Source organism: Eleginops maclovinus, chromosome 18 (genome assembly GCF_036324505.1).
Source record: "Eleginops maclovinus isolate JMC-PN-2008 ecotype Puerto Natales chromosome 18, JC_Emac_rtc_rv5, whole genome shotgun sequence".
Lineage (NCBI taxonomy): Eukaryota > Metazoa > Chordata > Actinopteri > Perciformes > Eleginopidae > Eleginops > Eleginops maclovinus.
Window position 1 is genome coordinate 16,622,041 of NC_086366.1, and position 15,943 is coordinate 16,637,983.

The following is a 15,943-nucleotide window of genomic DNA, read 5'->3' on the forward strand; positions in this document are numbered from 1 at the left end:
TCTCTCTCTCTTCTCCCCCCCCCTGCTCTGGCCTGTTCATCCATTCAGATTGTAATGCTTTCCTCATCGCTGCCCTGGCATTCACATCAGCTGCCAGATCACAGGACAAATTAAACCTTTGTTTTCTGTTTTGGAATGACAATAGGGCTGATTCAGTGGTGTGTCTGCCAGGCAGAGCTAGAGGTCATGGTAAGTGTTACGTTGCTGCTAGGTAACTGACTTGTTTTATATGGCAGAGGATAAACTGAGTTAACTAAGAAAGGATGATGGTTTCTTTCATATTGAAGCATCAGTTTGTACTCATTGAACAGTAGTCCAAATTCACAGGTGTTATGTTAAATAGAGGGCACTTTATGTATTATAGAACACTGCTGCCTGCTATGTTTTGCCATGCATCTGCAGCAGCAGCACCTCATAAAGAAAGAAGCATTATAAAAGCAAGCGTGGAAATCAGGGATGCTCCAATAGAGACATACAGTACATATAGATGCTGACTGTATCAATGTAATCTAATTTACTAAAGGGGACTATACAAATATACAGGTTTTATAATGTATATATTGTCCTGCAGAGGCTTACAAAGTGATACACCAGATTGAGGATAAAATCAGCCGGATACAACAGACTGTGTACGGGTCCACGATTGTACAGTGTATGCACTGATATACAGATAACAAGGTGTATGATTGTAAGTGTATGTATAGTATGTAGGCATATGTGTGTGACAGGTGGATCTGTTCAGAACTTAAGGTGGTGGTGACGAACATGCTACAAGAAGACCCTGTACTTAATCATGCTGTTCACAATAAAGAGCACACTCCCCGAGGAAGCAGGCACTTGAGCGCCTTTTTGATTGGTAAAATAGCGTCAGTACACTCTTACTAAAGAGTCTCAAAAGAAAATGTCCTTGATTCAAGATATTGATCAGCTTAAGTAGTGAATCATAGGGGGAAAGAACAAATTAGAAGAGAAAAACAAAGATAGTGCCTTTTTTACACTGATTTCGTTCGCACACGGTCATAACAACGGGGAGCACAGGGACACAAATTAAAGGACTTTTAGCCAGTAACGGTTGCTAAATATTAATCACTTAAATCCCTGCCATCACTCTGACTCTAATCCTCATGCGAATAAAGAAGCCTGCAGTATCAGAAAATAGCAGTCCTTCCTCTCCCATGGGAGCAATTTATTCTCCTGTTTTCCCAGACCATATGTTACCAATGATGTCTAAATGTTTCTTTCAGAATTCCAGCTCCAGCTCATTAAACCAGATGCATATGGTAGGAAAAATGTTTTATACAGATTCAAGATAAAGGTAATTGTCCTTGTGACCTAACTGCGTTTAAGGCAATGCAAAGATTGGATATAATGGCTCATATGTTCAGGATCTGTTCAGTATAATGTTCAATAAAGGGCATTTATATAAAAGCTGCAAACTCAGCAGATGAAGACTCAACATGCTTCTGGCACTTACCTATTTTACAAACTGAGTTAATGCCCCGGTGTTAATTTAACACCTTTACGATGATATCATAAAAGTATTGTGTTTGTTACAGACAGTTTACATGAAATCAGCTACAGTATGCATCATGCTAACTGATCATTTCCAAATGATAACTTTCCAACACGCTAATCTTAACATTCAGCTTAAGTACAGACCTGCTGATCAACAAGTCATTTTATTCAGGATGAAAAAACAAAATCTGATTGAGTTTTTCTTAATGTGACTCTACAACCCAGTAAGCCCTTAAATGCATGTCCACATAAAAAGATTATTATACTTACAGTAAGTCCGATGTCCTCATATGAACTCTGGTCTTGAAGTAAATCAAGCTTAAATCCCAGATATCAATAATGTAAAAGGAATAATAACACAAAGCTCTGGAGCTAAATAAATTCTTCAACTGTGAAATATCTTTATTTATGCAATAAAGATGGACTTAGTCCAATAAACACAATAACATATTGGTCACTAGGGGATCTGTACAAAACAATATACTTTGCAGCAGTGAAGCCAGGAGTTTTCTCTTCATTGGCCAGTGTCTAATACCAAACACAAGAACACACAAAAAAATATAACGTTTTCTTATAAATGCTGCAACACAATATTAGTCAACTGACTTAATAATCCTTATAGTTACACCTACTGTTAACAAATGGCAAATTATTTCAATACCTAATAGTTAAGTCATGAATGGTGAATACTAGTTGAAAACATCTATCAGTACTTAAATAGAGGTTTGTTATATTTATTTTAAGACAATCATTTAGTGACACAATCTCTCGATAAATGCAATATTTTTAAATTGTTTGATATTTCCAGTTATTTTCTGTGATATTTTGATTATTTGCCGTCAGTATCAAGATGAAGCTGGAATAAATATGATTCCCATGAGAATGAGTGAATGTGTAAGGTAAAGGTAAGAGGTAAAGTCACAATCTTAAATAACGATATATATATATATATATATATATATATATATAATTTATAGTATTTTTAACATTGAAAAAACAGCTTGTTATCATAAATTCAATTACTGATGTGCATTTAGTCAACATTTGCTGGTAGAATTGATGGTACTTTATGGTATACAATTTATACCAAAGATGACAATTGATTGCCATTACTTAACTTTATCCAATAATGAACATGCACAGAACTATCATCAATTTAACCATTAGATCATCATTTGCCATTTGCTAAGATTGTTGTTCTAAAATGCAGCCCAGCTTTAATAGTGAACTCCTCAATGTTATCATCATGGCAGTAAAATATCACTATTTGTTTTAACCACTTTAAAGTTGCATTAATGAAAATGACCATATTGATGCTTTTATAACAATGGTTCATTATTAACAATCTTATTCCCAAACAAAATGAAGTTAAGTATGTCAGTATTGTTTCTACAATATTATATAATAACAAAATAATGCACTAAAATTACAGGGGCAGCTCTAAAGGAAGATAGCAAGGTAAGAAATAAAAAGGTAAGAAAGCTCTCTGCTGGCTGGCACGTTCCACTTTGCTGTGCAGGTTTTCGGCTAAACACACCCGGAGAACTCATCAGCCTTTTTCCCTTTCATAGCAGGTATAAAAACCTTGACTAAGTAATCATCTCACGCACTGCTTCAATCCAAGTCTATAAAACACACACTCAGCCCTGAAAAGAAAAGGTATGTTAACACTGGCCTCTTATGTCCTCTGGTTTCTCTGCAGTGTGTGTATGTGTCATAGCTGTCTTTATGCTCACAGTAAATACAACTCTACAACAATTACCTAGACACTCACTCACTCACACGTACACACACATAAACATTGTCTAAAACATTTGGAAGTAAATAATCAACTAGATTAAATGCACTTTTTCATGAAGTAACAGTAAATGTGATGCTTTGGTCAAACAAATTAAATCATTTAAATCTCTACACAACATCAAATACAATTTAAGGCAAAAATTAATTGTAAAGTAAAAAAAAGGTTCAAAAACATACATTGAAAATATTTGTATTTACAATATTTCCTCATAGAAAAATAAGTTTGACTTGCAAAGAGTTTTTAACATGACCACAGTAAGACTCATTTCCACGCCCACTGGACAGGATCAGATTTCATCACAAATCTATTGGTTCCACTGCAGTAAATGGATGCAAAGACATCCTTGTAGAACTACGACGTATTGTACAATGTCCCACAAGCTAATGCAACTACAAACCAACTAAACTACTGTCGTTAATAATGATAATTACACTGTCATTAACAAGTTCTGATCACTTTTTACATCCATCAATCTGTAAACATGTTTTGGTCAAACCAACACTTTCCTACAAACTATCTGAGTTAAATGTTCTATTAGTTAGAGTAACCAACAGTGCACAATCTGCAGAAAAAACAAATACGATAAAATACAAATACAACTCTTTGTTTTGAAGCAATTACCACAGCTAAATTGAGAAACCACTTCAATAGTGCAAATGCGACCTCAGGGGCAGAGACGTGCTGCAGCAGCTGTAGACCCAATCATAGGCGGGTGTTGAAATGCCTGTTCTGCCAGACTGGTCAAGGGGACGGGAGGGGGTAGTAAGCCGGCCACAACGCGAGGGAGAAATCTAACAGTGGGATTGAAATAGAGGCAGAGGTCAGATCTTTAGGGTTCAAAACTGCAGAGCTTGTGCGCAGCTTGAACCTAAATGTCAGTGTCCAGAGGCCCACACAGGGATGACATGTGTTGAGTATTCACATCAGTGCAGGAACCGGAGTCAGTCTTCATGAACGCCTGTCAGCACAGATGTCCCATATTCTGTTGCAAAGACTCAACGGGTTCAGAGTCATCATCGTCTCCACAGATTTCATCCTCTGAAGCTTGTGTGTGTGAATGAATATGAAGTACATTGCTTTGATTTGACAAAGAGACACATTTTGAGCTCAAAACACACATTTGCAAAACATCATTGCTGTCCCCTGCACTGCTCAAACACAAACATTAAGTGACAATCCACCAAGCAGGTCATAAAAAAGGGCAGAGTGTAGGGCCAAGCATGAGGTAAAGCTGAGCTAGGAGCAATGCCAGCAGAGGATCCAATGTACAGTAGATGCAGGTGACACTGTCAAATAATATAGAAAATAATAGTCATTATTGTTGGGGTGTTGTGCATCAGCATATTGTTCAGACATGCTCTCACAGTGACTTGGCTTTAATATTCATAATTGCGCAGACATTATGTCCAACTCTAGTCAATTTCAAGAATGGGAGAACATTGTATTGTAGCTCATCAGAACTTGCGTTATCATAATCATAGGCAAATCTACATTCTGTCCTTCTAGAGAGCAGCTTACAATAACATTCCTTTACGCAGGTGCCCAGAAAAATGTCTCATTGTTACTTCTCTGCAGTGCTTCCTTCATCATTTCCTTGTTTATGTTGCACTATTAGACCCTACCTTATAAGTACAAAAAAGCTCTGTGACTAAAGTGTAAAGACTATAATGTATCAGGTACATCAAAAAACATTATCTAATGAAGGTGGGTGTTTATTGACTTATTAAATCAATCTGTTTCAAAGCTACGCGGAGCATCGAGCTCCTTAAAGGCCTAACAGATGATGCAGTACAGTAAAATGAGAAAGGCTGCAATAAAATAACAGGTGTTGTTATTCTTTAATGGAAAACAATCAACCACACATTGACATCGCTTACAGGCAATATTAGAATTGTGTTCTTTTTGCAAATTTAAATTTGATTCTGAGACACATCATACTGTGCAGATACAGGTGATCACAGGTTGCACACCTAACATTTAAGTGGTTATTTCTTGTAGTACAAGATCAACTGTCTGAATTTGGTTATGCTAGAGTGCAAAGGAATGTTTCTTTGTTAAGAATGGTGGACAAAATAACTATAATAAGAAAAGTTTTTAGAACCTGGAAATATTCTTTAAATCCTCAACATTTAAACACAAAATCTCACCTTGGCCCAGGACACTATGACCTCTTTGTTCTCCTCGTCTACCCTCTTTCAATCCTTCCATCTCGTTTTTGACGTCAGGGGGTTGTGTCTCCACGATGTATGGAGGGCCGTCCCCATGGTCCTAGTCCGCCTCCACCTCCACCTCCACCTCCACCTCCACCTCCACCTCCACCTCCACCTCCACCTCCACCTCCACCTCCACCTCCACCTCCTCCTCCCCCTCCTCCCCCGTGGTCTTTATCTGACTCCGGCTGGCTCTGAGCTCGCTCAGGCTTGGGGTTGGATGTGCAGGGTGGGTCTGGCTGTTGCACCGACATGGTCCTGCGCAGGTGGGTGCGCTTACACAGGAAGTCAGGCTTCGCTGAGAGACCAAATGAGCCCTTCCTCAGGACCATACGAACTGAAGGGGATTTCTTGGGTCTGGCTCTGTGCCCAAACTGAAGGGTGGAAAGGTGAGCTGCGTAGCCCTCGCTCAGGAACTACATATACCCCCCAAAAAAGGGTTAAAAAACCAGAAGGAGAGATTAAAGTAAATGACAAAAAAGACTTTCAAATGAAATTGGAAGAATTGCAACAAATTGCTATAAAACAATGAAGGTGTAAAAAGGAAAATAAGATAGAAATTGACATACCTGGCACTGATTTTGGTACTTCTTCGATGGTCTGCCAACAATATAAATTTGTGAGGGACAGAGGCCAAGCATGTTGTAAACAGAGATGTCCTTCATGGAGCCGTAAGCAGAGTTGATCTTAATGTGACACTGGTGACAGAAGGAATTATCAGTCAGAGTATGGCATTTCGAATTACCACGACTCAGGGTTACAGCCCTGTTAGCTTGCAAAAGAGTAATGTGAAAAGACAGAAATCTAAATCTATTTAGGGCAGAGAACTAAACTGTTTTAAATGCTTTGTAAGAAAGGTGACGTGCTCAGTACAACTGTTTGTCTCAGAACAGTACCTCCTGTATGAGGTTCTTGAGGAAGATGGTCTTTTGCCGCAGGGGATCATGAACCAGGCCTTCAGAAAAGAAGATCATCCCGTGGGGAAAATTGTGCTGAGAGAGCCAGGATACCACACGCTGCTTCTGCATATCAGGGCGGCCGGTGATGTAGATGATCAGATATCCCAGGTCCTGCCAATGCCTGCATGTGAATACAAAACATCAAACAAGTCAAAGCGTTCACCATTGATCGGCTGTTGTACTATAACAAACACAACATGCTTAATGCAATAATTGCTGGTGGGCGACTGAAAGCATATCTCTCTAAACCTTTCAGTCCATCTCTGAAAATGTGAATCCCATGTACACACACACACACACACACACACACACACACACACACACACACACACACACACACACACACACACACACACACACACACACACACACACACACACACACACACACACACACACACACACACACACACACACACACACACGGCGGCGGTTGCTTGTTACCTGACGACATCAACAGCTCCGGGGCGGACCTTGGGGTCACTGCCCATGATTGACACACTAGCAGCAAAAGAGCCATCAATGCTAAAGACCACACACTCCATGCCCCGTGGCAACACAGTGAGGTAGGCCTCTGCACTCGTTTGATCGCCCCTGTTGTATAGAATAAGAAAGAGAGAATGCATTTGCTATACCGAGTTTAACTCCCTTCATGGCCTTGAAAACTTCACTATAGCCAAACTCCAATAGGGCACAAATATAGGATCTAATTTGACAATGCTCTCCTCAATGCTATGACATGCTATGAAATGCTTACTTGACAACCATTTTAATTGGATATACTCCTAGGCCCAGCTTCTTGCTCTTGGGTATGGTATATGTCACTCTGCCGCTGCTGTTGGTTACATCGGTGTCAAAGTGCACCCAGCGACTAGACTGAGGTTGTGTCATTAGCAGGATGTCCACCTAACAAGGCAGGATGAGTCAAGAGGTTGGAGATTAAAAAACATTTATACCAATAGATAAGTGTATCTGGGGCAATGTGCTGCGTTTCACCTTTTCTCCGGTCAGAGTGACCATGTCCAAGGGGCCGTACATGAAGCGACCAACCAGCGTTTGTGGCCCATCCTCGGTCGCAATGACATCATTCACCCTGTGGTTGGCAGTGACGTTCTGCAGTAAATACAAAAAAGGAGCACAAAACACAATTCAGTTAGGAAACAGAGAATGTTGACAGTGTGTGAAATTTGAGTTTTTGATTTTTCTTTCAACACATTATGATCCAAAGTTAAAAAATGAACATCCATTATCACCAATCAATAACAAATCGATTGATTGGTGAGCAATCTATTGACAAAAGGTCGGAGAGGATTCGACAACCAAGCCGCGATCAATCAGCAAATGTTTAGCAATCAATCACTACAATACGTGGTGTGTGTGTTGTAGAGTGTTTCCAATCAAATGCCTCTGAGGTAAGACCTTCAAGTGTGTTAACTCTCTATAAAGCTCCCTTGTCTTGCTCTGTTCTTCCTCCGTTTGTTGAGCTCTTTGATAAACAAGCAGATACACTACTCTTCTCTCTTCATGCTGAAAAGGTTGCATTTAAAAAAAAAACATATTACAAGCCCACTAATTCTTTGCTGTTTACTTCATTTGGCTGTTTTCTTTTTTCCTGAGATTATTGCTTGACACACATGATCTTAATCAACACCTTGCTTTTTCTTCCAAATACAGCAATATCGCAACTTAAAATGTGCTTTTTTTTCCTGTGGATATAGTGATAAATGATAAACAAAATAACGGTATCTATATTTTTTGCAGTGATTTTTATTGGATCCTGCGATGATATTCTGTTGACTTGAAAATGCACTGCAGTTTATCGACAACAATCACTAGAAACTTAATTGAGCATCTTCCTATTTAAGATATGCTGATGAGATCAAACATGTTGTGTTTGTATTCTACTGTTTCACCACATTGGCTAATGATAATTGATTGAATGGATGTGACATCCACCAAAGAAGTTCAACATTTCCAGCTGTTACCAGCATGAGGTTCTACTTACTGATTCACTGATAGCAAGCACGCAGACTAAGCAAACCATATATGCACATACCTGGACATCCAAACAAAATACAAAAAACATCACAGCTACTGTGTGACTGTGTGAGTCCTTGCAGTTTTCAACACGTAGTTTCCCGAAACAATTCACTCCGGGTGGTCATACAGGTAAGCTACATCCGCATCAGTGTTACCATCCACTCACAAACAAGGTGTGGATACCCGCATGCGAGAGAGCAGCATGTATATGAAGCAACTTCCACACTAGTGGTCCCTCTACAGCTGTGACAAACTTCTTCTTGCCAAGTCAAGTAACATCAGACAAAGAAGCCAAGTCTCATTGAATAGTATCACTCTGCATGAGATGAGCAGGCTGTGCCCTGATTGAATCAGCATGCAGCATCTTTCAAGCTCCACATTCTCAATCAAATACAATAAAAGGCAACTTTTTCAGAGTTGTTTTCTTTGAGCTCTTACATAAGAAACACGTCACTGTGGCAAGAAGACACTGAGAAAGACCTTCACAGACTCAGATACAGACATTTTTCCATGTCACTCTGGTAACATAGTTCTAATAATAGCAATATGAAAAGTAAGCAGTCAATAAATGCTTGCCTTTTGAAGAAGGCAGATAAAAAGAACACTGTGAAGCATGATGGGATTGGGATTGTTCCTCTCTGTATGGCCCCGACGCATCAAGTAATTGTGTGTATCTGCATGCTTCAAGGTAAAATTTTGGGAGTTTTAAAATAAATTCAGTATAACACTACAACCTCGGCAGTGAAAGAAACCTCTATTTTGATATAAATGAATGCAAGGCCATTGCGGCAGACGAAAAGTATCTGGTGTTCGGCTCTGTGTGGGTGGGTGTGATTCTTAGAACGAGAGGCACCTCAGGGACAATTTTTTTTGAGGCTGTGTAAAGTGCTTTGTTAAATTATTCATATATTCTTTCACGTAAGGTTTGAATATCAGCTTTTAAAAGTTAAATGAGCAGCCATAAATTCATATTGCTGTTAGCAGAGTCAACTGGGTCAAAAGTTTATTCAGCAAAATAATTCATTACCCTAAGTTTGACATGTGTCCTCCTTCTGAGCCATTTCTCACGTGGGCTGGAGGGAGAGAACAGAGCAGAGCCCAAACTGTCCGCTTCCTGGGTCTTCGAGCAGTCAGATCGCATGAGCTGTCAATAAATAAACACATGCATATATAAGAGCAGCAGGGATAGAAGAAATACTTATATTTTACCTACAGACAGCAACACCCTGTAACAAGCAAACTTTTGGGTTGAAAATATTTTACGCAACTGAGTGTAAAAAAGTAACAACATCAAAATAAACATCAAGTATTAATATTTGAAGTGCTCATTTTGCAGAATAATGTACAGTATATTATATTCCTTGATTATAATAACTAATGCATTAGTATTGATCAATTTAATTTTATATGAATCTGAGATAATGTTGTCAAATAAATGTGGCTAAGCAAACATTTACAAATATCTGTATCTCAGATGCAGTAGAATACAACTCAAGCTAGCTACAAGTATCTCAAAATTGTACTGGAGGGATATACAGTATTTAGTTACATCTCCACTGAAGAACAACCCCTTACACATCAGATCACATCCTTCAGTTAAGCACACAGAACAGTTATTTTTCTTTAAGTAATAACCTAATAGTCTCATGTCAGTACCATTTCCGTAAGAATTATAACATATAAGTTTTACCAAATTAAGCCTTGGACCAAAACCTGTGTCAGGGATCATAAATCACAATCAAATGGAAACCTTTTGTGACTAGAGCAACACCGGCACATTTGAAGGACTGAAAGAGGGATTTGGAGTACTTGAATAAAATTACTCTACTTGAAAGAAGCCATGCATATCACTCCCCACTCTTAGAAATACAGAGGCTATTTGTTTCATAACATTAGAAGACATTTTCTCACATAAAGTAAGTTTGAACTGTGAGAAAAGTAAATAATTAGCTTTAACAAATTATTTTCCATGCAGCCCTTAAACTCCAAGATGATTATTTAATATGAATCAGCGTCAAGTGGACCTGCCAACCACTGAACCAAAATGATGATCTGGCTTTCCTGATGGCGTCAATAATGCTTATTTTTTCTATGTGTTTTTTATTCCTCTCACTAGTCCCTCTGTTTTAATATAATCAAGATCAAAGCCAATGTTTTAAAGGGCTGTTATATGAAATGACGTGATACACTGGTCCTATTTATTTATTATTTTTGGCCTGCTCCATGTTAGTTTCTGAGGATAATGGCAGCTATAGACACATGGTGGATGTAACACTAACTACTTAGCTCAGACGACATGTGTAGCTTTAAATGCTAACCAGTCGTAAAAGAGTTGGAACTTCTTAACCTCTGAATTTAGCAGATTTTAGTCATACCATTATATATAAACCAGTATAAACTTCCTAATCCTGGTAAGATTTGTTCAGATTTCAGTCCTAAAATCAAACATTTATGAAAAAAACAGCTCCCTCTGCTATGAGGCTCAGCTGTGAAGCATGAGATGAATCCTAAACATATTTGCACTTGATAAAGTATGCAGACCTCTTGATCATGATCCTTTCCTTTCATTTTGCAGACCACTGCAATCCTCACAATCTTGAACATGATTTATCTAGACTAAAATAGGCGAGGTAAATGGGCCTTTATCACAAAGTGTGTTCTTCATTGTAGATTCACATTACATGACTCATGGATAGTAGCTGAACCCATGGTGTTCTCTCTTCGAACAGCACCTACACAACACTAATGGTTCAATTGTTTTGGTAAATGTTTAATATTTTTCAGAATGCTCACAAAATAACTTTTTAATTTTTGCAAACTTATTACTGAGACATTCATTTCTCAATCTGTGATAAAAAACAATAAGTGTTAACTAGGTTTTCCCACCTGCCGAAGAACAAAGGCTGCTACGTCAGTGGACTCCCAGTAGGAGGCATGAAAAAGGTGAGGCAGAGCCACTGTTGGGAAGGCAGTCAGCACATCAGGGCAGTACAGAGCATAATCGAGTCTCTTGGAGCCCCACCAGCTACTGGAAACTGACACACACACACACACACACACACACACACACACACACACACACACACACACACACACACACACACACACACACACACACACACACACACACACACACACACACACACACACACACACACACACACACACACACACACACACACACACACACACACACACACACACACACACACACACACACACACACAATCATAAACATGTGAAAATATGAGGTCAACTTAAAAGCTGTGGAACCTCATGAACCTGAATACATGAGACAAGCCAGTGCAGCTTCTCACCCTCTCTCCCTCCCACTCACTGTTAGTGATGGTGTTTCCCAGCTGGCCCATGAAGCAAATTGACATTTCACTTTCGACACTGGTCATGCTAGCTCTACGACCTCCCTCTTCTTCTCCTCCCTCAGGCTTTGTCTCAGAGGACGTCTGTGAAGCTGGACCTCCAGGAGTTTTTCCACCTTCCAAAAACACATTTGGATGGCTTTGGATACTCTCCGCTAGGGAGGGTGAGAGGAGGAGAGAAAAGTCAAGGACAAACAGAAAGGAGGATAAGGAAATGCTTTGATCACATAACAATCAACTGGCCTCAAAACAGGTCTTTAAATCAATGCTGTTGTTTTGCCTAATAAGATGCTATGTATTGACTTCCTTTGCTATTTATCAGGGAAAACAAAAGACAAGCACCATAACAACGATAAAAACTGCTCCCACGCTCCATGGGTTGAATCCAATTGTATTGACTGCAGAAGTCCTGAAAAACATCTTGCTGTGGCTTCTGTTGACAGGTAGAATCATTTATCTGTAGAGGTTTCTCTTTGCCGCAGTACCATCCAGACACATCTCCTGCTTATTTGTTTTGCGCTAACACTGTAGGAAAATTAAACATTTCCCTAGGGACCTGCTCATCACACATCATGGAAAAACGCGTTATTCCCTTTGATACAGAATCACATAGGTAGAAATGGAAATGTATGTTTCGGCATTGTATTTCTTTATATATATTATTATTCTGTATTTAAAATGTCTACTTGTGGATATCATTCTTGTTTATTTGTTGTATGTATATTTTTAAGTTATGTGTCATCATGTCACTCTCTTTCTTTGAGAACACTCTAACTGTCTCCCTCTTCCTACCTGTGTTATGAAACTCAGTGTTTCTTCTAGCCAGACTCTAGAGAGTGCTCATTATTCTGTTACCAAGACCTTGTTGTTGCTGTGGCTCTTGACTCATCTCTGAATGAGCCACTCTATTCTACCACTGTGTTGCACAGCGTAAAAGTAATGTAATCTATATATTTTTTTCAGTGACTATCAAGTGCTAAAGTAGTCACAGAGAGGGGAACACAGGGCTCTGCCTGACACGCTGAATCCAAGGAGGAAACTTGAAGCCGTACTGCAGTTGAAGATGTTTTTATTTCCCTTGCAATAAAACATACATGCTAACATACATTTTATTGTTGAGTGACTTGCTGTACTGGACTATATGGTGGAAAGAGTTTAGCGGTTTAGCGGTCAACAGAAATGTCAGCACCCTGCCTCCTCTCTCCCTGTCTCAAACAAAACAGATTCCCCGGTAGATGCAGGTGGTATTCATTAGGCAATCACTCAGCCCCAGTGACACACACCCACAGCCACACACACATACATAGCTCCGCCCACACACACACACCAATTACCCCAAGTGACAAGTGAGAAAACACATCCCTGCCTCTACATATTTGTATGTGTGTCATAAACAAACCAAGACTCAATTTGCCTGTGATCCCACTTCAGCAACATGCCATTTGCATTGGCATGCAATATGTATCAATCCACTGGGATGTCTTCTGATGTGACCAAGTGGATATAAGGTAGGTACAGGGATCTGGAACAGGTGCAGGCTAGGGAGAGCCAAGATGAAATAAGTGTGCCTGCAAATGTTTACCTGAACGACTGGAGGATTGTGCTGCACCAGTCTTTTAACACACACAATTGTGTTTGCATGACTTCCACTCTCACTATACACAAACATTAGCATTACAGACTGTGGCTCCACTCTTGGATGATGTATGTGCCTGCCTGCATTCAACATTTTTAAATGGGTGTGTTTTTGTAGTTGCATGTATCCAATTATCACCCAGAATAGTCAGTTTTGCTTCATGAAGTGGCCGGTAATTGGCAGATTAACCCTTTCACAGCTTCCTGCTGGATAAGTTATAAATAAACCTCCAGATGGAGCCACATGTTGTGTGTTTGGTCTGTGAAGGGTTGGCAACCACCGCTGAAGACAGATTAAGAGCCAACCTCTCAGACGTGAGATCAGGTGTGGTCAATAAATATGGACTGTAAGGATGGAGGTTATGGACTCTGACACGCAGTGATCGATTTAGTATTGCTAGAGAGGATGTTTTTCATCTAATGGGTCTGCTGTTCAGGGGTAGAAAGTATTTTGTTGGTTAGGGTAAAAGTGATTTGCTTAGGGTTAAATTTGTTTAAATAGTGTGAAAATATTTATCTTCTAAAATAAACAAGGATGGTACTGTGTAATTTATTTTCCTCTGCAAGTTCAAATGAATTGCGTTCAATCACAGTATGAACATGGACTACTCTTTGTTCTTTATGTTCTTCATTTATTTTGACTTACCAAGGAAAAACTCAGTTGCTTGCTCTGAAGTACAAAAGCTATTTCAGAATTATTTGTGATATTGGTCACTCCAACCACCCAGAGCCTTTACTGTCAGAGCTACTGGATCATGGAGTGACCTCCTGAGGAGATCAGGGCAGCAAACTCTGTCCGCTCTTTGAGATTCCTTTGTGTTTTTATGTATATTAATTTAAGTTAATTATGTTTTATGACTACTACGTTTGTTTTACTCTCTGTTTTTCTATGTTCTAAGTGGCTTATTTCTACTTCATTTCCTTCCTTGTGTGTATTTAAATGCAGTCTGTTTTTATGTAAATCATTCTGTAACTCTATTTGAAAGGAGCAATATAAATCAGGTTAATTTATTATATCATTATCATTATTTTTGCAAAGATAGTTTTCAGGTTTCTTAGTAATTGAAGGCAATGCATGCCACACACTCCTTAATCATACACAATCAACACCAATACGTTGGGCTGGCCGATATAAAGAACATTGGATATCATCATATTTCTAATGAAATAACTCAATACCGATATTGCAACATTATTTTAGGGTTCACTATGTGTGCTCTCACAAAATATTTACACACATTTTGTTATATATCATTATGTATATTTGATATAATATTATATATCATTACGTGTTATGTAGATATCATAAAGAAATTATAAAACAAAAATGACATAAATTTAATGTAAGACAATTACATACCTAAGAAGATATTTAGTCTCACATAAAAATATTGATATATTATCAATATATTTCCCAGCCTATTGATGAATAATCAAGAATCTCAGAAAAGAAAACCAAGAAAAACTATAACAATATCACAATTTGTGTGCTTCATATTTCTCTTTTCTCTTTTTTCTCTTTTCAACCTAGAAATAGAAGTACAAAAAAACTAAAAACACTTATTTGCACTAACAGCAAAGAACACATTACAATGTCATGCCCACACCATACTCTCAGTTAGAAAAAGCTTTGGTTAACTTTGATCAAATCTAAGGAAAAATCAGGGAAGAAAATATATATAAATCAAAAGGCAGAATAAGTTGTTTTGGTTTGTTTTCCTCTTAAGGTGACCTTGCATTGTATTGAGAGAACACAATGCTACACACACACACACACACCTGTTATTAATAATAAGCATTGCTTTTTATCTCTTAGACGGGCTTAATGCTCTTTCGGTTTCTGGATGCTTTTCCCAGCACAATAAGTAGAGAAAATGTTCTGTGAGTGAGTGAGTGAGTGAGTGAGTGAGTGAGTGAGTGAGTGAGAGAGTGAGTGAGTGAGTGAGTGAGTGAGTGAGTGAGTGAGTGAGTGAGTGAGTGAGTGAGTGAGTGAGTGAGTGAGTGAGTGAGTGAGTGAGTGAGTGAGTGAGTGAGTGAGTGAGTGAGTGAGTGAGTGAGTGAGAGAGAGAGAGAGAGAGAGAGGGGAAGGAAAGAAAGGTCCACTGACTGTACACACATATACTTTCAAAAGTCATGCTGGTGAGACAGAATAAGGGGCATCAATAAACTGCAAGGGCTAGCAGGAAAATGCTGACAGAGATAGATTAAAAAGGAAAAAGGCCTAGGAAATGGCTTTTATGAAAACATAAAGATTGTAATTAAAGGTGAAAGGTAAACAGCTGATGACAACAGAAATCACAATGTAAGGGAGGATGATTGCACTGGTGCCTTGAAATGTCTTTGTGACTAAAAGAGACGGAGAGACACTTTTAACCCAGCCCCCTCCCTTCTTGTCCTCGCCACGCTC

The 15,943-nt window shown here is 38.9% G+C and overlaps 1 protein-coding gene across 1 annotated transcript in view; it reads right to left on the minus strand.

Moving 5' to 3' along the window:
• Nucleotides 1–1,892: 1,892 nt before the first annotated feature.
• Nucleotides 1,893–15,943, minus strand: part of pitpnm3 (PITPNM family member 3) — a 67,106-nt gene continuing 53,055 nt past the window's right edge. Inside the window, exons 11-21 of the mRNA XM_063906220.1 lie at nt 11,862–12,056; nt 11,411–11,559; nt 9,552–9,668; nt 7,481–7,597; nt 7,242–7,390; nt 6,929–7,078; nt 6,423–6,606; nt 6,096–6,224; nt 5,672–5,942; nt 5,464–5,593; nt 1,893–4,602 (exon numbers count right to left, since the gene is read on the minus strand). Coding sequence (XP_063762290.1) covers nt 5,538–5,593; nt 5,672–5,942; nt 6,096–6,224; nt 6,423–6,606; nt 6,929–7,078; nt 7,242–7,390; nt 7,481–7,597; nt 9,552–9,668; nt 11,411–11,559; nt 11,862–12,056 — 1,517 coding nt within the window. The 3' untranslated portion in view covers nt 1,893–4,602; nt 5,464–5,537. The remainder of the gene's footprint in view (nt 4,603–5,463; nt 5,594–5,671; nt 5,943–6,095; nt 6,225–6,422; nt 6,607–6,928; nt 7,079–7,241; nt 7,391–7,480; nt 7,598–9,551; nt 9,669–11,410; nt 11,560–11,861; nt 12,057–15,943) is intronic.